Genomic DNA, 21366 nt, shown 5'->3' on the forward strand with positions numbered 1-21366 from the left:
CAGGCCCTGGACTTTAATATCTTCTTGCTTTGCCCCAAGAAGCTATCCAAACCTACGTGAGTCACTAAAGGAGGGACCCTTTTTGTGATCAAAAGACTGCTGATATCAAGCTATCAAGTAAGGCTGGGAAACCACCATAATCAGAATCTCACCACAATAGCCACAGCTCTATTGCTGGCTCTGGAATCACACTGTGTCTGTAAGCATCTGTACCCTCAGAATGGATGCCACAGGCCCTGCTCTCAACCCTTCCAAGCCAGTGACCATAGTCCAGGACCTTGTTAATGGTACAGCAAAGAAACCACATATCTTCATAACCAGTGTGGATGCAGGAACAACAGATGCCAAGCCTCTGCTCCACTTCTGCCCCTGGATTGAGAGAATCTAAAGCACCTCCAGGAGTTAGGTTGCAAAGGAGTCTGGGAAATGGAGTGTTTAGCTCTATTAGGTACAGTGGAAAGAATGGATGTCATGCTACTGTTTCCCCTGTCCACCCTGTAGTTGAAATGCCATTTAGTTATGGTTTGAAAACCTGCAAAAATAATATTATATCTTTTTCTTTTTAAATACTCATTTTTTAGTTGTAGTTGAACACAATACCTTTGATTAATTAATCAATTTTTTTGTGATGATGAGGATCAAATCCGGGTCCTCACATATGCCAGGTGAGCACTCTACCACTAAGCCACAACCCCAGCCAATACTATTATATCTTGCTTATTGATTTATTTTTGTTTATTTACTATTTTTAGTATGTTGGGGATTGAACCCAGGGTCTTGTATATACTAGGCAAGAGCTCTACCACTGAGCCACACCCCCACCCCGCTTATTGATTTATGAGAGCCACAAAAGTACAGTTTATACATATACCTTTACCTGTGTATCTATATAAACAATTACCATAAAGGTAGTAGGATTCATAGTGATTTCAAAAATGGGTTTCAGATTTATCCCAGTGTTGTGGCTTTTCAAATACATTTATTTTTTTCTACAGAGAAATTTGGAATAGGTTTTGAGAACACTATTCTCTCTAGGAAAAGGAGAGCTGTATCTATGTTTAATGCTTATTTTCAAAGCAAATATAAGCCCATATACGTTCAGCTACATTCAGTTTATGTCTTAAAATAATACACCTTGAAGTCCTCCTAGACTAGCACATTGTACAGATACTTTTCTTTTTAGCTCTGCATGACAAGCTATGGAATGACTGTCAGATTTATATGCAGCCAGCTGTCTGTTGATCAAGATAAAGATGGTCTCCCATTAGTTATTTTAACAAAAAGAAAATGTTGCAATAACCATATGTGTATAAACCTGTGTACAATTTCCTAGAATAAGTTGCTGTGCATATTGATCCAATTTAAAAGTGCATGATTTCATCGAGGGCAATGTTTTGTAAAAACTTGTAATTGTTAAGACCCAGCGTTGGAAAAGGAAGTGAGACAGTTACTATGGTAGGAGTGCAAACTGGTACAAGTTTTCTCAACAAGACTGTGACAGTGTTCATCCTAAGCATAAAATAACAAAATATCCAATGAAGAATGCATTCCCATGTGTTGAAATTGAGTTAAGACTCCCTGGAAGGATAACAAATAATCCCATAAATCTTTTTATCTTAAGTGTGTGGCTAAAACCAGAGACAGAGAGTGCAGGCTTGTATGGGGGAGACAATTTATGCAGTCTATAGGCTGTATTTTAATTGTTTGATTGTGAAATGTGATTACATATATATATATATATATATATATATATATGTGTGTGTGTGTGTGTGTGTGTGTGTGTGTGTGTGTGTATGTATATATATATTTGGGGTGTTGGGTAGCATGGACTGAATCTGTGGTGCTTAACCATTGAGCCACATCTGCAGCCCTTTTCATATTTTATTTAGAGACAGGTCTCACTAACTTGCTTATTTAGGGCCTCACTAAACTGCTGAGGCTGGCTTTGAATTTACAGTCTTGCCTCAGCCTCCAGAACTGCTGGGATTACAGGCATGTGCCACTGAACCTGGCTGGCTCTCTTTTAGTTTTAATTGGCTGAGGCTTTAATTTTTACTATTTTAAAAAATGGACAGATAATATTGTGTGCATTTGTCATGTACACTATAATGCTGGAAGCGTGTATATTTAAACCAGTCTTTCCAGTTAACTTTGTCCTGTGGGGTTTTCCAAAAGGCATTCTGTTCAAAGTCATATCAGGCTATCTGGATTGGTCTCTCTGCTGCAGCTGTTGGACCACTAGGTGCCGCTGTATATCCAGGATTGCCACAGCCGCCCTGCACAGGTCAAAATTTTACAGTGTTCCCTGGGCCACAGCAGCGTAGGACATCTCTCTCCTCCTTCTTTGTTTATAGTTGCTACAGTTGATCAAGTTCTGCAAGCGCTCCTAATATTTTTTGTGGGGCTAGATGGGGGCCTGTCTCTTGTGAAGGGATCCAGAATGGTGGTTAAACTGATGGCCACCTCTACCTTACATTTTCCACTATAGGAACCCTTGTGTGTAGGGGGATGGGCTGTGTGTGGTTTCATTCCAGCTGGGGGAGGGAGAGCACAGGAAAAGCAGACTGTCTCTCTTACCGTTTGAACCCTGCTTTTCTGGATTCAAACATTTGTCTCTGGTCACTCTCAAGTTTTTGAGACAACCAGGGTAGTGTTCTTGTCTGTGACTGTTGGCTGGGTGATTTGTATGAGTGGGGCAGGATGAAGCTGAAGTGCTCCTACTTGGCTATCTTCCTGATGTTATCCACTCTAACTATCTTTGAGTTGTTAATGTATATGTAAGTTGTTTTGTTATTTATATATTCTTACTTTTCAAATGGTGTGTGATCAGCATGAATCAATTTTACAGTTAGAAATTACAATAATTGGTTATAAACCATCCCTTCGGGTCTGGTCCTTTCCGTTTTTTTCTGATCACCATCTCTTGCTTCAGACTGGGTGTCACTCTTGTATTGCCACTCATGTTTGACAGCTTCAAACACTGAATGGTTTTACTAACTTTACTTTGGATAAGAATAATGGTTTTCAGCCAAGAGGAGTGAATCTTGGAGTTAGAGGAAGAGAATAGACCTGGTAACAAGAAAACGGGAGTGTCAGGGCTGTGGGAGGAGCCAGGATAATGAGAGTCCTTATTGTTTGTTCTCAGTGAGTTCCCATTTTCTGTGCAAATAAATTCCATTCCTGGGCTATGATGAACATGTACACAATAAGACAGACCACTGTTGAAATTGTGTTATGTGTGTGGGTAATGGAAATGTGTTCATCAAATGGAAATGGGCACTACTAGCCAAACCAAATTCTGTGAAGTTTCTTAGTCTGATCATGACTGTCATTTTGGCCAGATAGTTCTTACCATGGGCAGTTGCCCTGTGCTATGTAGATTGGTTGGAGCTGCAAACCTGGTTCACTGGATGAATAACATCCTCTACCAGTTGTAATAGTCAAATTTGCCTTCAGACAGTGACAAATGTTCCACAATGGACAAAATCATCTATAATTGAGAAGTGCTGGTTTAGAGGAGAGTTCTAGAGGGACTAACCAAGTCTTCTTGAAATGAGACCCAGAAAAAATTCTTTTTTTTTTTTTTGCAAAGATTTGTGAATCAAGACCCATTGAGAGACTCAAAGAGAAAAGAAGAGTGCTCCTCAGGCTCCTGAATAGGCATCCTGGGTTAGGTGTACAGGGGCAATAATATTTATCTATTCATTCAGGTGATCTCATGTGCGGTGTACTAATCTTATGAAAAATATTGGGAAATATCATTACATGGTTTTACTTTTTATTTTATTTTTATGTAATGCTTAGTATCAAATACAGGGCTTTGCACACGCTAGGCAAACGCTTTGCCACCAAGATACAGCCCCAGTCCATGGTTGTACTTTTTTTTTTTTTTTTTGGTATCAGAGATTGAATTCAGGGGCACTTAGCCACTGAGACAAATCCCCAGCCCTTATTTTTTTAATATGATTTTTTAGTTATATATGGACATAATACCTTTATTTTATTTACTTTTTATGTGGTGCTAGGTATCAAACCCAGTGCCCATAAAATGCTAGGCAAGCGCTCTACCACTGAGCTACAACCACATGTTTTCATGTTTTATTAAAAACATTTTTTTTTGACACTGGGAACTGAACCCATGAGCACTTTACTACTGAGCTACACTGCCAGTCCTATAAAAAAATCATTTATTTCTTTTTGAGACAGGGTCATGCTAACTTCCTTAGGGCCTCACTAAGTTGCTGAGGCTGGTCTTGAACTTGTGATCCTCCTACCTCACCCTCCCAAATCACTGAGCTTACAGGTGTGCACAACTATGCTTGCCTTACTGACAGTTTTAGGGAAGACTGAGAAGTATCATTGGGAAGGGGCATCTGTGTGAATTACTCACTGGCTGTGCCAAAAGAATGCAGAATAATGGTTTGGAGAGCAGTGGTGTCAGCCTAGGTCCAATCAGGAGACTCAAACCACAGAGGAATGGCAATGTTTAATATGAGGAAGTAGAGGCAATCAATGTTTAAGAAGAGGAATTATTAACACTAACAGTGATAATCTGTTGGGAGGAAAAGAGCTCTAAAAATTCATAGGTGGCGTGTCTGGGGAGCAGCCCTTATCTTTAATGCTGAGGCAGAGCGCTTAAGGAAGGAATAAGTCTAGAAAAGTTCCTGCCCCCTCCAGGGATTGAGATCCATTCCTCTTGGAGAGAATATGCCTTGTCCTTCTGGAAGATCACTAAGGTGCCACATCTGCTGAACTCACCAGGTGCAACTCTCTGCAGCACCCAGAAAAACCCCACCCCAGGAGATAGATCAGGGAGAATCCTGAACAAAGTCTAAAAGCAGAAGGAGGCAATGACAGGGCTTTCTGAGAAAGGCACATTTTCTTCTGGTTTTCCTCAGCTTGTGGGGCAATGTCAGATGGCAGAGAGCCAAGGTTTGTTGTGGGGTGGATTATTCATGTTGAGAGTATAACAAGGGTCAAGGGTCATTGTGGGGAGCCAATCCAAATGCAGGCATCTTTAAGTCCTGATGCACCATAGGGATGTGACAGATCACTGTAGTCTGGAGCAGCAATGCCTTGACTCCTGACTTGGGCTTTTCCCTCACTGGGATAACAAGGCCTAGCCCTAGGAGTAGGCTGCACCCAGAAGGGTTGAGCAACACCCCCTGTTCCTTTGTAATCCTACCCCTTTGTCCTTTTTGGGTTAGAAATTCCATGGAACCTCCCCTTGTGTGTTCCCTACATAAGAATAAAGAATTCCTGTGGCTCTCTCTCTTTCCAAGGACACTTAAGGTCGCAGAGCTGTCTCCGGATTATTGAAAATGTAATTCTGTGTGGTTGTGTGCTTTCTTTGTCATTTTCTTGAGTTATTGGAGTAGTCAGATTTTGTGAACCCAGCATTAGGTTGCCAGCAAGGATAATTGGTGATAGGTCATTACTATAGTGCACTGATCTGTGCTTATACCATTCTGGCTGTCCTGGTGTTAGTAACTCAACCTGCAGAACAACAGAGGGTAAAGTACCATTAGTATTCCCCTTTTGAAGAGGAGGAAATAAGGATGTAAGAAGCTTAAATGACTGGGCAGTGGTGGACTCTGGGATATGAACCTATGTGGTTGAACTCCTCAGCCTGAGATCTGAAATGCATGGTGTATTTACAATACTCTCCACTATCCCCCACCACCCATCACTTCTAGATCCTGCAGCTTTGACCTCAGCCATTGGGATTGGCACCCACACTACATTCACTAGAGCCTCAGCCCAGGGAATTCTGGACTGGGATGGAATTGCTGATGCCACTCTGTAAGTGCCTGGAACTGACATTATATATAGGCTTGGTCTCTGTGGGAAGGTGTGGGGTATGGAGGGGGGAGAATACCCTTTCTACAGGGTGGTATAAAGTCAAGTGCTGATGAGAGGTAGGTAGGTAAGGGGAGGAGGTAGAGACACTGGCTGACAAGCCAATGAGATTCCTGTATGTCCTCAATGGCCTTTATATCCTTGGCTGCCAGGACAAGCTCTGTGTCATTAGCAAACAGCCTCTTGCCACTCAAAACATATGGAGGTGTTTCTTTTTCTTCAAGCCAAAGAAAGATGAGTGAGATGAATGGAGTGGAGGGAAGAAATGGAAAAGCCCCACAGAGAAACCTGAGACTGGGAGGTTCTTGTCAGGACACTGGGGTCATTCAAAGGAGCATTTGGGGGAAGAATAGCTGGGCCTTGTGAAGCTGGAGAGTTGTCTTGGGGCTCCGCTCTCCCTTCTCTCTGGACTCCTGCCCCCTCTCTTGTGTCATTAACTCTGTAGGGCTGCTGTTTTTCTCCATTTCTGCTGCTAATTTCTCTGCTCCATCATGTGCCTGGCCTTTCATCATCAAACATGTCCCTAAAGGTAACTCTGTCCCTTTGCACCAGGCTTCTCTTTGAACTTTGTCTTGTCCACATTCCAAAACCCTAGGAAGTAATGCATCTCATTGGGTCCACACTGGTCATAGGTTTACCTGTTGTCACCTTAGCAGTGGCAGGGGGTCACCTGAAACCCCATCAAAGTGAGTGGGGAGGGAGGATCCTGGAAAGAGCCACAGACATGGTGAAGTCCCTGGAGTACTGACCACATGGCTGGGACACTGGAAGAGATTCAGCTTCAGCTGGTGTCCAAGATTTTCTCATCTGGAATTTTGTTTCAGAAGGAGTCATGGATTAGAGTCCTGTAGACTCTGAGTAGAATTCCTCAACTGTTTTTTGACCTTGGGATAGCCCATTCTTTATCCCTGGGTTTTAGTCTTTTTCACCTGAAAAAATAGGAAGACTGGTATAGAATCAAACCTAAAATCCTGCTGAGATGATGATGGTGATGATGAAGATGATAAACAATTACTGAGCATTTGCTGTAAGCAAGGCATATGTCTCAGCACTTCACACACATTAGTTAACTCATAGTATTTATCACTAAGGTGACCTCCATTGCTAAGGTTTTACACATTGTTTTGTCCCATATACCTCTCTACCCTACACAGCAATATCAAATAAAACCCAAATGATCCCATCCTTCCAGGTGAGAATCCTGATCTTTTTATTCTCAGAGGGAAGCTCTCCTACCTGTTGATTAGAACTATGATTCTCAGCTTTAAAAACACACATTTTATTTTCCAGATTTTATGGAAGATGGAAAAGGTTAGAATATGAAGGTTAGAAATTTGTTATCCTTGAACACAAGACATGATCAATGCACTTCTCTCCTCACACCCACATTAGCAAGGCTGGGAGAGTGTGTGGGGTTGGAGAGTCTTGCCCTCTGCCAGTCAGGCCTCAGGCTGCAGGACCAGCTGAGCAGAACCCTTCCTCTCCCCTCCTCCTGCAGCTTCTCCTTGTCCTGCTCCTGCTTCTCCAGCACCAGGGACCAGTCTTCCTCCTTCACCAGATGGACACTCACCAGGTGAGAGCTGGGATGGCCAGCATGTTTCTGGGGCCCTGGGAGAAGCTGGTGCTGAGGGACCAGCTCTGTGAAGTCAGGTCTGGCTCACAGTGCGGACAGGATGATGGTCCCCAACAGGACATGTCCTCCTGCTGACAGCCTTACAAATCCAGTCCTTCATGCACAGCCACAGGATTTTCAGTGAAGACCTAGAGTAGGGAGTGCACTGGGAAGGCTGGGGCAATGCAGGTGGTCAGGGTGGCAGTGATGAGAGTCAGAAGATGAATTCCTACCCATTCTAAAACCAGGTGGCTATAGGTTAGGCCAGTAGGGAGAAGTCATGGTCATAATGGGATGAGGGGTTGGGGATAAAGTCAGCTCTTCCCTGTCCAAACTCTGAAATCCTGGGGACATGTTTAGCTCCATTCTTCCCCATGGAGACTATCCTCCCAGGTTTGGGTGAGGTCTTATCACCAGGGTTCAATCTGTCAAATATATATTTCATATTTTTATACACATACACATATATAAATATAATTAAAATTTGTTTAGAGGTTATAAAATTGGATAAAATAAAAGATTAAAGCCCCCTCTCCACACTCAATTCATACCCCAGAAGTAGCTACTACATCATTTCCATACAAATGAGAGTAAACTGCACCCAATGGCCTGAGAATGATAGCAGGTGTGGCACTGGGCTGTCCTCCCTGCTGCCCTCCGTCTCCTCTGTGCAGAAGCACAGGCACCAGTCCCCTTCCCCACAACTCCTCTTGCACAGTTACGGACGCAGGCAGCAGGGGTTAGTGCCCATGTAGAAGTCCTCAGCTAAGAGAAGCCTCCCTCTTCAGTCCATGTCACTCAAAGTTATGCATGTCCTTATTTCCACAATTTGAATAGAGTAGTGAGTTGGGGCCCAATATGTCCCCTAACTTTGTTTTCTAACGTGTTCAATTTCTAGTCTCTCCTACTCTCTGTTCTGGACCCGAAATAAATGGATGCAATGCCATGAGAGGGTTCCACTCCTGTGCACTTGTGTGGTGAAGGTGGTGAAGGTGCTGGTGGTTGTAATGGAATCCTGATGGACATCTGAGCACATGGCAGGGATCTTTTCTAAAGGCAGAGCAGTGGTTTCTGCCTCTAAATGTGATATAGTGAAGGTGGAGTCCCCTGTGTTTCTCCTTTTCTAGCACAGCAATAAACCTTTTTCCTGTTTCTTAAATCATGTTCTTATTATTGGATTGGCATTGGGGACAAGGACTGAGATTTCAGTAACAAATCTGGCTCCCCAGATGGGGAGAACAGCCCCCGCTCTTGCTTCCTTGGGCAGGCCTGGCTCTTCAAAGAACCGAACTTCCATGCTGAGGATGCAAGGTTGCTGGCGAACTTGCTGAGAACCAGCTGCAGGAGAGATGAGAGACAAGTGCGTTTGCCTCAAATCAAACCAGAGGAGCTCTTCTGTGAGTATAGGAGGAGACTGAGGGACCATCCCAGAAGCTGCTGAAGCTCCTTTTGTTTCAGGGAACTCCCACCTTCTCTCCCTGAACCTGAATGGTACATGTTGCTCCATCTTGGTCCACTTCAAGAAAAAGGAAACAGAACTAAGTGAAGTTGCAACATCCTGATTATTTGGTAAGTCCCCAGTGTGCAGGCCGAGACTCTTTATTTCAGATATTGGGTTCCTCTTCATGGGAACTACTGGTCCCTTTTGGTGTGGACATCTGTGGAACTACTGGTATAGAAGTCACCATTAAGTGGGACTCTGGAACCTCAGGGTATTTACTCCCTTCTGATCTGTTCTAGGTTCTGATCTGCTTGTTGGCTGTGGGCTTGGGAATTCCCTCTGGTCATCTTTTTTTGTTTGTATCTGTTACTGCTCCTCTTAAGACAGGGCCATATTGAACATATGATGCAAAGGAAAGACCACCGACTCCAATTTTAAACCAAATTAAAGCAAGTTTATATTGTGTACACAAGAGAGCTGATCAGCGACCACCTCATCCAAATGCAGGGCCAGAGAACAGTGTCTGGTCTAAGAGCAGGAAGGTTTTTATAACACAAAAATTTACAAAGGTGGGTATTTTGGGAGCTTACAGTTGACAGGGTTCTGGCAAGCATAATACAAGGGCAGATAGCAGGTTAATGATCTACATGGCTTAACATGTCAAGGTAGGGAGTAAACTCAGATTCCAACATCAAAGTTAATGAGGAGCAGCTGAGATTTCAGGGAGGGTTGTAAATGGTCAGGGAGAACCAGGCATGGGTAAGTTCAAAGCATGGACAGGAGTTCCAAGCAAGTTTAAAACATCAAAGTGTGGTCAGGCCAAATAGAAATCTTACGACTTTACAGTAAAACAGAAATGATGTTTTGATGACTTTGTGATGATGGCTCTCAATCTTAAGATGGAATTAAGCTGAGTTCATCAGCCAATACTGCATTGATCCTATAGGTATCTCTAGGGAAACATATTGAAGAAATTTGTACGTGCATGTCTGTCTGTTTTAGAGGTTCCTGTCTCTCATCCTTGGTTTTGGTAGCCCTATTCTTTTTTTTTTTTTTGTATTTGTTATTGGCCCTTTAAGACATGGGCCATGAAGCATTGATCTTACTAGTAGTCTTTGGAGCCTAGAGAGCTTGGCTGAATGTCCATGCATAGGTATAAACCTGTCTAAGAGAAAGACAGTTTACTGTAACACAATCTTACCTTTAAATGGTTTTTCTGGCTTATTATACAATTTGGAAGTTGAAGTAGGCCTGTCAGGGGTAAAGTATGTGAAAGATCCTTATGAAGTTGCAAGACCAGGATTCTCAACCATCAGGAACTAAGTGGAAGGTGCCAAAGGCATTGCTGCTGGTGTGCAAGGATAGCAAGACACCAGAGGAAAGGGCAAAAAGATTTCAGTCTTTAAACCCAGAGCTGGCACTCCTAGCACTGTTCCTCATCCTGGCCCCTGTCAGCTGCAGGTCATCTCACTGTGGGTCACGGACACCAGCCCTAAACCTGGGGGAAAATCACAGAAAACTGCCTGGGCTCTAGAACAATAGCCAAAGAGAGCCTGGCCTCTGTCCTGCCTTTCTGCCCCTTTTGTTCTGGTGTGTGTGTGTGTGGGGGGGGTGGAGGTGGCTGGCTACAAAGGATGTGGTAGTAGGTCCCAGCTCTGTCAGTTTATGTCTTGGGAACAAGAATAGTCTCCACTGTTAAGATCTGACAGGACACCCCATTTGGCCAGGGGATATTCATCACTGGGACAAGTGGTTCTTGCTACAACACTATCCCATAAACTAAAAGCCTGGGAAGTCTGGCAGGACAAATAACTGCACCCAGAAAAGAAAAAGACAGAAACTAAGGACAACCTGTGTTTCATAGGCAGCCTCTGCAAAGGGATCTTCAAGAACTCCTAAAGAGAAAAATGGAAAGGGCTTCTTGCATTGCATATCTGTCTGCTAGTGTAAGAAAAGGCCCAAAAGGAGCCTCTGGGTACAAGTGACAGTGGGGAACTCACTTAAAGTTGGTGGCATTATGACAGTGTTCATGGAGACAGATCAGACTCAAAAATTCCTTGAAAGCAACATGGGAGAATAAAGATTAAAATACAGTTTTTGTATATGCTGGGTTGTCCAACCCTGTCCTGGGATGAAATTTGTTGTGTAAATTTAATGCACAGATAACATTCATAAGGATTGTTTTGGAATATGAATTTAAAAGAGGTTTCAAAACTAGAAAAGATAAAAGAACATTACAGGTATAGAAATATATTTTAGTATGGAAAATTAGAAGGTAAGACAAATGTTTCTGAAAGAGAAAGTATTTTGTCTGGTAAAGTAATATTCTTGTGCTAATGTCCCAGATTAAAGATGACAAAATTAAGGATGTAAAGTTGTGAATGTCTAAGTAAGTTGCAGAAAGTTTGGGGAAGACAAATCTCAAAAATTTTTTTGTGTGATTAAATTGGCTATAATTTATTTATCAAGATAATTTTCTTCTATTTGTTGGGCTTTATTACTTTATTACTAAGTCTTAAAGTAATTAGGGTTTGTATCTGTTTGAAAGTCTGAAATGATTACTTTGTAACTGGTTAAACAATTGTTACTTAAACGTACCAATATAGATGACACCCTAAGTATGTGACTAGGTATAATGTATGCATCTGAGAACTATAGCTATCTAAGCTTTGTCTAAGTGTTATGTTAAAGTTTATAAAATGAGGGGCTGGGGTTGTGGCTTAGCCGTAGAGCACTCACCTAGCACATGTGAGGCCTTGAGTTTGATCCTAAGCACCACATAAAAATAAATAAATAAATAAAATAAAGGTATTGTGTATAAATACAACTGAAAAATAAATATTTTTTAAAAGGTTTATAAAATGAAAGTGTATGTAAGTTTACTGTCAAGAAAACCACTAACTGCTCTCTTTTATACATTGTATCTGACATTGAAGGACCATGCTCTCAATTGAAGACCTGTCTTATATGTTTGCTTTGAGTAAGACAATTTCTTATCATTAACTCTGTTTCCTAAATGTGTAAGAGATTTAAGCCTATTGACTTTGTTAATCCATGCAGACCTGTGATTACTGTTACCATACACTCTGGATTCTAAATTGCACTTTAAACGTTAAACTTACTTGAATGCAAAGCTTTGCCAAGTTGGTATTCTCCAAACTAAAATTATGTGTAGGAAAATTTCTGATTTATATAAAAATAACAAATTTGGTTGGTACTGATTCATGTCATTTGAGGTTTTATAGCTGAATCAAGTAATCTGTTGTGAATAAGTTATATATACAATTTGGTTTTAATCTTCCCACTGGAATTGGAATTTAAATGCATTTTTGGAAGCTAATAATGAGAGCCTGATCTGTTTAAAGGTGAAATTGTAAAACATGGAAGCATTTTGTCACTTTTTCCACAAAAAGAAAGTTAAAAGCTCTCTTAGCCTTTGTTTGAATCATGTTTCAGATGTAATGTTGTATTGTGGCATTTGTCAGGACCTCCACCTTACCGGAGATCAAACTCTGCCTCTCACCTTACTACATGTTAGAATGGCTCCCAAATAGGCTAGACTTGAGCTCATTTAGGGTTGTGATAGGTAGGGTTGTCTGGAGGTTGATGATAGCTCCAGTCCGGTAGGTTCTGGACTGGTTGGCTGGGCAAGTTGGTAACAAGGTACCCTCACACCCTCTTCCAACCTTTTGACCTGATGTAGCCAGCCCCATCTGTCTCCACATCCTGCCCACACCCAGCCCAGTTGATTGAAATCAGTTGCTCTTAGTGGAATGGCTGGATGCATAATAAAAGCTAAGAAAGAGAAAGCAGTGATAAAACCACAGGACAGAGAGTGTTATTTTGAAAAGCAGGGGCGGGATGTGCTAGCCGATCTTAGGGATCAATCTTCCACATTAACAACATGGAGCCTGCGCTTGCTTTATTTATATCACGGAACATCAAAGGTTTTCCATGGAATGTTCTTTGCTAAATAAGGTAGGAATGGGCTGTCCAGTTCCCAACAGGTTATGCCCAACTCTAGAGCTATGAAAGGGATCTCCCTAGTAGAGCAGAGATAGACGTCATGGGTTTGGGCAATCTAATACAGGGGGTGGGGGGAGTCTGTATAGTTCCCAAGGGAAAACCTAAATCTCCATGGCTCGACAACCAGTGAAGACCCTCAGGTAATTTGCAGTTGGCTCCCTGCACCAGGACTAAGGGAACCCAGGAGCCCAGCTGTATCCAGCATCTCTAACCAATGCTTCCCCCAGGCAAAATGCCCCCAGTCTGAATGTTCACAGGATTCCCTGGCCATGAACAACCCATGCAGACCCACTTACTATCTGACAGATAAGGATGTAAAATACCCCAGGCTCAGCCATGTTGCAGTCCCAGGATCTCAATGCCATTCCACCTTGCAGAGAGACAATGAGGCATGTGCTCAAAGGAGTGACCCTGCAAAGCAGCAGCAAGATGGTGGCCACCAGCATTCCCAGCAGGAGAACCATAGGGCAGCCAAAACCTAGGCACCATGACACTGGACCTACAGGCCCGGGCTGGTGTTCTCAGGCAGAATTGGCTGCACTGTGAGATGGTGGTAGTAGCAAACATGCAAGCACCCTGGCCCACAAGGCCCTGGCCAGTGCCCAAGATGGAGATGGCTGTGTGCAACCAACCCTTCAGGCAACTTGGCAATGGACCTCTGGGCGACAGTGGCGGCAGTGGCACCCTGAGAGTCCCCACTGCTTCTTACCACTGTCACCACTGCTGTGCATCACAATTTACAAGGGAAACTCTGGAATCCTTGAAGGGCTCTGCCATTACTCTAATCCTGAGACCAGACCTCAGAGAGGGAACTGCAGTCCCTGAATTGGGACACCAAAAGTCAATGGGAGTCATTTGATGGCACTCAAGCTTCAGAGCAAAGGGGCTACTGTAATGGGCAGGAGATTCAAAACAGCAAACAGAATAGTCTGACTCCTGCAGCCCAAGGATGTGAGTTCATGGTGTTCCTGGAAGTGAAGGATATGAGAGGTTTGCTAAATCCTCACTGGATCTGAGTGACCAGAAGAGTTTAAGACCAAGGGGGAAGGTCTAACTGGAATAATAAAAACAGCTGTATTACCTCAATCAATTCCAAGACCTAAGCCAGATTAGAAACCCAGAATGATCTGAATGAAGAGGAGGAGTGTTGCAATGAGTAAAAACACAAGTGCAAAATTATACTTTTAATGTTAGTCCCAACATCCTCTACAGGATGTAAGGCCTATTACTTTGGTAACCACGACCTAGGAAAAATGAAATAACCAGAACTCTTTCTGGCTACACTACCACACTACAATAAACAACTATACATCTAAATGTTATATGAACACATTCAAAAGCCCAGAAATAATGCCAGGATTGTTGTGAAGTTGCATGAGCACATTGTTAACTGTACAGGTTATTATCAAGTTACATATCAAAGGATTGATTCAATTTGTGCTCTGACCAACAAATATGATAGCTATGTTGATCCTTTTCCTATTCACCACTTGGTACACGTATATTTAAGTGGTTGTCAATTTGATGGTTATAATAATTGCCCATTGTGCTTTTAATCTGTGCTCCTGGTTATTTCAGATTGTAGAATCTTGTAGAATCTTGGTGCAGGATTATATGCTGTGAATTGCTCATAGCATATGCCCATATGTCAGAAGAAGTAACTTTGGTAGAAATTCTTCTTAAACTTTGGATATTAATCCTATCCTTGAATAAATAAAACAACATTTCAAGTAAAGAGTGTTCTGCTGTGCAATGTATTTCTTATTTTTGTTTGAATGTAAGTTTTTTTTTATTATTTATACTGGGGGAAAAAAGAAAATAAATAGAATTGTTTTAAATTTTCTCTCCACTATGCACACCCATACCCACATGCATACAACTTACTTCTAATTAAAGGTGAGGTCAGGTTGAGGAACAACAGCAACAACGAGGAAAAAAAAAAACACTATCAAGGGTGAAGAGCACTTGGGAAAAAACAGAAAAATATTTTATTCCTTAAGCACAAGATGATTTGTTTTGAGCCAGCAAAATGTTTGAGATTGCCATCTAGACTACCTGTTAGTTTAAGAGTAATCCTTAAATTCTACTTACAAAAACAAATTTGGCAAAATCAGGATTATAGTTACTCTACAATATGAAGGAAGCACAAAATATCGGTCATTCTCCATTAATTTTTATTGTTCAGGGTTCTCCAGGGAAAAAGAACCAAGAGACTTATTGTAAAAATTGGCTTATTGGTTATGGAGCCAAGAGAGTCCAGTGTTCGTCTGAGGCTGGAGAATCAGGAAATCAAAGGTGTAATTCAGTTTGAACTAAGGACCTGGGGCTGAGGGTTGATGGTGTAAGGCCAGACTGAGTCATGGAGCCTGAGAAACAGTGATGGCCTGTCATATCCCAGACCAGGGAAGATGGACATCTCAGGTCAAACAGAGGAATTTGTCCTTCTTCTAACCTTTGGTTTTGTTGGGGCCCTGAAAAGATTGGATGATGCCTACTCACACAAGGGATAAAAACTTCTTTGCAGAGCCTACTTACTGATTTAAAAGTAAATCTTTGCAAGAATCACCTCAGAGAAAGACCCTGAAATGATGTTGTGGGTTGTTTTTTTTTTTTTTTTTTTTTTGGTACTGGGGATTGAACTCAGGGGTGCTCAACCACTGAGCCACATCCCCAGCCCTATTTTGTGTTTTATTTAGAGAGGGTCTCACTGAGTTGCTAATTTTCTCACCATTGCGGAGGCTGGCTTTAAACTTTCGATCCTCCTGTCCCAGCAGGTGAAATTACAGGCATGCACCACCGCACCCAGGCCAGAAATAATGTTTTACCAGCTATCAGGGTAAACCTCAGGCAGTGGGTTGACACATAAAATCAACCACCACCTTGATTATATAAGAATTCCAAACTCATTTAAATTCGTTGACAAAATATGTTTATTTAACTAAAACAAAACATACAAAGAATTCCTGAAGTTATAAATGATGTCTGTCATTGTATTTTACAGGCGATATTGCACCATCAATGTTGTATTGTCTTTTCATCACTGTGGAAAAACAATTTTTTTTTAAAGAGAGAGAGAGAGAGAATTTTAACATTTATTTTTTAGTTTTCAGCGGACACAACATCTTTGTTTGTATGTGGTGCTGAGGATGGAACCCGGGCCGCACGCATGCCAGGCAAGCGCGCTACCGCTTGAGCCACATCCCCAGCCTGAACTGTGGGAAAACATTTGAAGACAGTAAACTAAAGGAAGAAAAATTGATTTCTGGCTCAGTGTTTCAGAAGTTTTAGTCCAAGTTTGGTTGACTATATTGCTTTTGGGTTTGAGGTAAGGCAGAATATCACAGCAGCAGGAGCTTTGGAGAAGAGATGGTTTAACTTATTGTAGCAATAAAAAAATAATTTATAGTTTAAATAGAGGAAAAGGGGGAGGGAGAGGTGGGAGGCAGGAAGGTGCCTGGGACATAAAGAACCTTTCAAAACACGACTCAACAACTCTACTCCTAAAGTTTTCCTCACCTCTCAATAGCACCGTAGTCAACACATGGATCTTTGTGGAACATTCAGCTCAAGGTACAGAGAAGTAGTTGATAACACAACCAAGATTAAAACTCTTTGTTGAGGTTTCTTGTTCTAGCAGTCAGAGGCTCAGTGTATAATTACTGAGGTTAGCACAGGAAATGGTTAAGAAAAAGTGCAGGATTGGACTGTCACAAAACAGAACAAAGAGCTCAAAGTTGAAATTGAAGTTAATGGATCTTCTTGGGGGTCATCAGATCTTGGGGTGGTAGGGGCCAATGGGTGGCAAAGGAAAGATGCAGGTGGCTGCTATGATGGAGGGGAGAGTGAAAGCAGCAATTAGAACAGTCCACCTCTTGCAGAAGTAGGGTATGGGCTCATGGTGTACCTACAAGTGACATACAGATACACCTTTTAAATCCTCACTAGATCTGAAAAAGCAGAGGATCTCTAGGCTGAGTGACTAAGTCTGACTGACGTGTGGAGGCCTCTGGATTTGTAGTTCAGTCTTTGATTGCTCTACTGGAGGAAGAGCAGGAAGTAGATTGGCAGAAGATCAGTAAGGACTGTCATTTCTCTGAATCACATTTCCAGAAGCTTCTTGGGAGCATCTTTAACCTTCAGAAAAGAAACACGTTATTTCAACTCTCTGAAGAAATCCTACTTCAGTTCTCCTGCATAACCCCTCATCAGTCACTCCCCAATTCATAGCCATGCTCACCTTGGGTCATGTTTCCCTCCACCCTCAACCCAAGGGTCCTGCAGCCTCTACCACCCTCCTCCCTTCTTTCTCACAGGCCAGAGTCAGCCCCAGCCCTGCTGTAGGCCTTGGTGTCTCAGGACTGGAGCTGTAATGACTGGATCTGCTCCCTGACTGGGAGCCTGCTCCTCCTCCAGATAGGAGAGGCCATAGGACCTGGGGGTGGGGAGAGTCCTGAATAAAGAAAGGAGCCTGGAACCTGGTTCCTGGGCCTTGATTGCAGACAACATCTTTCTTCCCCTTCTCCCTCAGCCTCTCCTTACCTGGGAGCAGCACAGCTCTAAAGTGACTGGCCCTGCCTACTCCCTCCACTCTGGTTAAGTCAGCTGGAGCATCAGACTCCAGCAGCTGCTCAGCCCCTCTAGTCTCTGCCCTGACAGGGAGGATTTCTCAGAACTCAGGGCTGATCATGGCCAAGCTATTGCTACCAGTGAGAGGAGGGAGGCCTGATTCTTCCGTCTCATCTCAGAATGAGAAGGACCAGTCAGAATGCAGACTGGGGCCTTGGGAATTCACTTTCCTGTCCTCATTGCTCACACAGCTGCCCCATGTCTCTCTCTCCATTCTGCCCACAGCACCTGTCAGGAAGGTCTGGAGGCCTAGGTGGATGAAACAGGTGAGGATCCAGAGCAGGACCGATGGAATAAGGGTGCTGGCTGGGGACTCCTGGAAGACTCTGTCTATGATGGCACTTGAAGGTCCTGAAGTAGAAACACAGGAGCGTTAGCCCTTGTTCAGAGCAAAATCTGTGGAGATGCCTGCTCAGCTCCTGCTGCCCCATGTCACTCAGGCAGGCACATAGTTCCTAGACCTCTGCTGTGTGGCAGCTGCTGTGACAGGTCATGAGGAGGAGGGAGACAGGAGAAGGGCCAGGTCCTTAAGGAGCTCATATAGATAAAGGGAGAAGCCTGGGTGACATACAACTCATCCTTCCTTGTGGTGAGCCGTTTCTGCGGACTGTGGTCGCCATTACAAGATGGCGCTGGCTCCGCTGTGGTCTGTAACAAACAACTCCTTATTTGGGAGAGTTGGCGCATGGTTTTTTAACACCCTATGAGAAAGCTCCACGTGGCAGCTTCGCATTGGGGCTTGAGATGCTTTATTAAGGCTGGGAGAGGCATCCGAGAGGAAGAAGAAGAAATATCAAGGACCTGAATAAACGGCTGAAAGAAGATTCCTGTTGTTGCGTCTTCCTTGCGGGCAAGGGGGTCGCGACACTTCCTGATGGCAGAATATGAGGTGACCCATGAGGATGATGGTGGAGAAGGGTCTCAGGAACTATCATGTGAAGTGATTGATAAGAATTTCCAAAAAGAGACGAGCAAATGCCAGACCAAATCATGTGCATTTAGGGAGAGGCATTAGGAGGTGAGAGGGAAAAGATGGGAAATCTATACCTTTGGCTGTTAACCTAGGTGTGACTCTCTCTCTCTCTCTCTCTCTCTCTCTCTCTCTCTCACACACACACACACACACACACACACATACAGGTAGCAGCATCTCATGTGAAGGCAGCTCCCACTTCCTGCCCCTCCTGCCAGTTACCTGTTGGCTCCAGCTCTGGCTCCAATTGCACCAAGAACTTCTGAAGCCAGTTTCTACAGTCACCTATTGAGGACCTGTGTAAGAACTCTGTCACCTCCTTGTCATTTTCCCACATTTCTTTCATCCAGTTGGACCCAGAATGCATCTCTCTCCACCGTCTGTTGTCTGAGTCAAAGTGGAGCCACATCTGTCCATTGAAGCCAAACTGCCAGGAGCTGTTGGATTTATGCTGACAACACATCCTGCCCTCCAGGGTGTGCAGACCTGCCCCCATCAGAGAGAAATCAGCCTCTTTTCTTAAAAAATCTTTTGTCCCACACAATACCACCTTCCCCGGATTCCTAATCTGGCTGTGTTCTATCTGCCAGTCCAGCCCTGTCTGGGCTTTCTGGAGGGACCAACCTCTAATTTTTTAAAAAAACATGCACACAATCAATTTCCCTCAACCCAGTATCAGCTCTCATGCCCCTGGGCCATCCTTACTTACCCCTGGCCATGCCATTTTCTGCTTTAATGTCAGCCAGTTTCTGTTTTAGCGTATCCCCCATATCTCTCAGTGTGGCTTTTTGCTCTTCCCAGGTGACTGTGGCACTCACTTTCCCTCCCAGGGCACTCATGGATTTGACCTTGTCCATGCCACAGTCATAGGAGAGAAAATTCTTCTGGTCCCCCTGGGCATGGACTGTACACCATTGCTGTCCAGGTGCTGGCTTAGAATTGACGGTGAAGTCATAGCAGAGAGAGTGAGTGCCTGTGAGGGAAAGGGCGAGTAAGGGTTGGGCTGGTGAGAAAGGACCTTTAGACACCCTCTCCCCATCCTATTAAGGGCTGAGCTGGCAGAGCAAGAATGACCCTTCCCAAGCTCTCTGCTCTACCTGTTTCAGGTGGGCATGTTTCCCTTCTTTGAAGAGGAGGGGACAGCAACCTCATGTCCCAGGACATGGCCCACTTCCCCTCTGCCCTTTGAACAATGCCTACACCCAGCAGCACATCACCTTGCAATGGCGGTGCCAGGCCTGCTGTGAGGGGAAGGGCCTGCCTGGCAGAGGATGATCAGGAGAAGGGACTGTGCATGCTGGGTCATGGTGGGGCAGTGAGGATGGGATCACAGCTGCATGAGAAAGAGTTCATAATTATGGTTCATAGCTTGTAACTTGAGCGTTAGGAGATGGAACTAGTGCCTCAGGGGATTGCGTTCTTTTAGGTTGGAAAGTGATATCCTACCCTGAGTGAAATGGGAAATCTGTAAGTTCAAAGAAAAGTAGTAGAGGAAGGAACCAAAAGTATGCACTTTGAGGATCATAAAAGGGTATATGCCATGTTGCATGTCATATAATAGCCAGAAAAATGCCTAGTCCACTGTGCTTTGTAAGAAAGCCTGGCAGATTCTTGTTTATCAAGTGTATTTGAAAGTGTCTGGTTCCTGAGCCAGACATGGTGGTGCACACCCATAATCCCAGTGGCTTGGGAGGCTAAGTCAGGAGAATTGCAAGATTAAAGCCAGCCGCAGTAACTGTGAGGAACTAAGCAACTCAGTGAGACCCTGTCTCTAAATAAAATTCAAGACAGAGCTGGGTATGTGGCTCAGTGGTCGAGTGCCCCTGAACTCAATCCCTGGTACCCAATAAAAAAGAAAATATCTGGTACGCTAAACCAGAACCAAAATTAGTAGAAAGGAAGAAATAAAAAGATCAGAGCAGAGCACAAATAAATGAATTAGACATGAAAAGGCAGCACAAACAATTAATGAAATAAGGAGCTGCTTCTTCCAAGAACTAAACAGAAGTGATAAACCCTTATCTGGACTAAGTAGGCAAAGGAGAGAGAAGACTCAAATTCAGACAAGAAAAGGGAGACATTGACTCCATAGAAATACAAAGGGTCATTTGAGATTATTAGGAACAAAGATATTCATGTTTGTTATTATTTGCAAAAATTTGGAACCTAGAATAAATAAACAAATTCCAGATCACTTACACATATATACCTTACCCAAGTTGAATCATGAAGAAATAAAAAAAAAAACTGAGCAGACCAATAAGATATAACAAAATTGAATCAGTAGTAATAGCCTTCCAGCAAAGAAAATCCCAATAAAAGAGAGCTTTATTGCTAAGTTCTGCCAAATATTTAAAGAACAGTTTCCAATTTTTCTTAATTTATTCCCAAAAATAGAAGAGAAAGAAATTATTCTAACTACATTTGATAAGATCAGCATTGCCATGATATCAAAACCTGACAACACACAGAGAAACTAATCCAGTAAGTAGGATGCCATCAATTAAAAAGCATCTACACAGCAAGGGACACAGGAGCATAAACAAAAAGTCTTCACAATGAAAGAAATTCTCTGCCACAGTTCCTTTGACAGAAGATTAACATCCAGAATAAATAAACATCTCAAAAAACTTATCACCCCAAACTCAAATAACTCAATCTGTAAATGGGTGAAAGAACTAAACAGATATTTCTCACAAAAAGAAACACAAATGGCCAAAAAATATTTGAATAAAATGTTCAATATTTCTAGTATCAGAGAATTACATTGGAGAAATGCAAAATTACACCAAGATTTCATCTCATTCCACTCAGAAGGACAATTATCAA

General features: G+C 42.9%; 2 protein-coding genes across 2 annotated transcripts in view; both read right to left on the bottom strand.

The window, feature by feature from the left end:
* Positions 1–21366, bottom strand: part of LOC308650085 (UL16-binding protein 2-like) — a 238767-nt gene that overhangs the window by 49233 nt on the left and 168168 nt on the right. The gene's annotated exons all lie outside the window — the stretch shown is intronic.
* Positions 1–21366, bottom strand: part of LOC308649527 (UL16-binding protein 1-like) — a gene marked incomplete at both ends in the record, with an annotated part of 75919 nt that overhangs the window by 4020 nt on the left and 50533 nt on the right. Inside the window, 3 exons of the mRNA XM_081295063.1 lie at positions 17793–17915; positions 18760–19023; positions 19247–19510. Coding sequence (XP_081151189.1) covers positions 17793–17915; positions 18760–19023; positions 19247–19510 — 651 coding nt within the window. The remainder of the gene's footprint in view (positions 1–17792; positions 17916–18759; positions 19024–19246; positions 19511–21366) is intronic.

Source organism: Spermophilus citellus (genome assembly GCF_964194105.1).
Source record: "Spermophilus citellus genome assembly, chromosome: 5".
NCBI classification, from domain to species: Eukaryota; Metazoa; Chordata; class Mammalia; order Rodentia; family Sciuridae; genus Spermophilus; species Spermophilus citellus.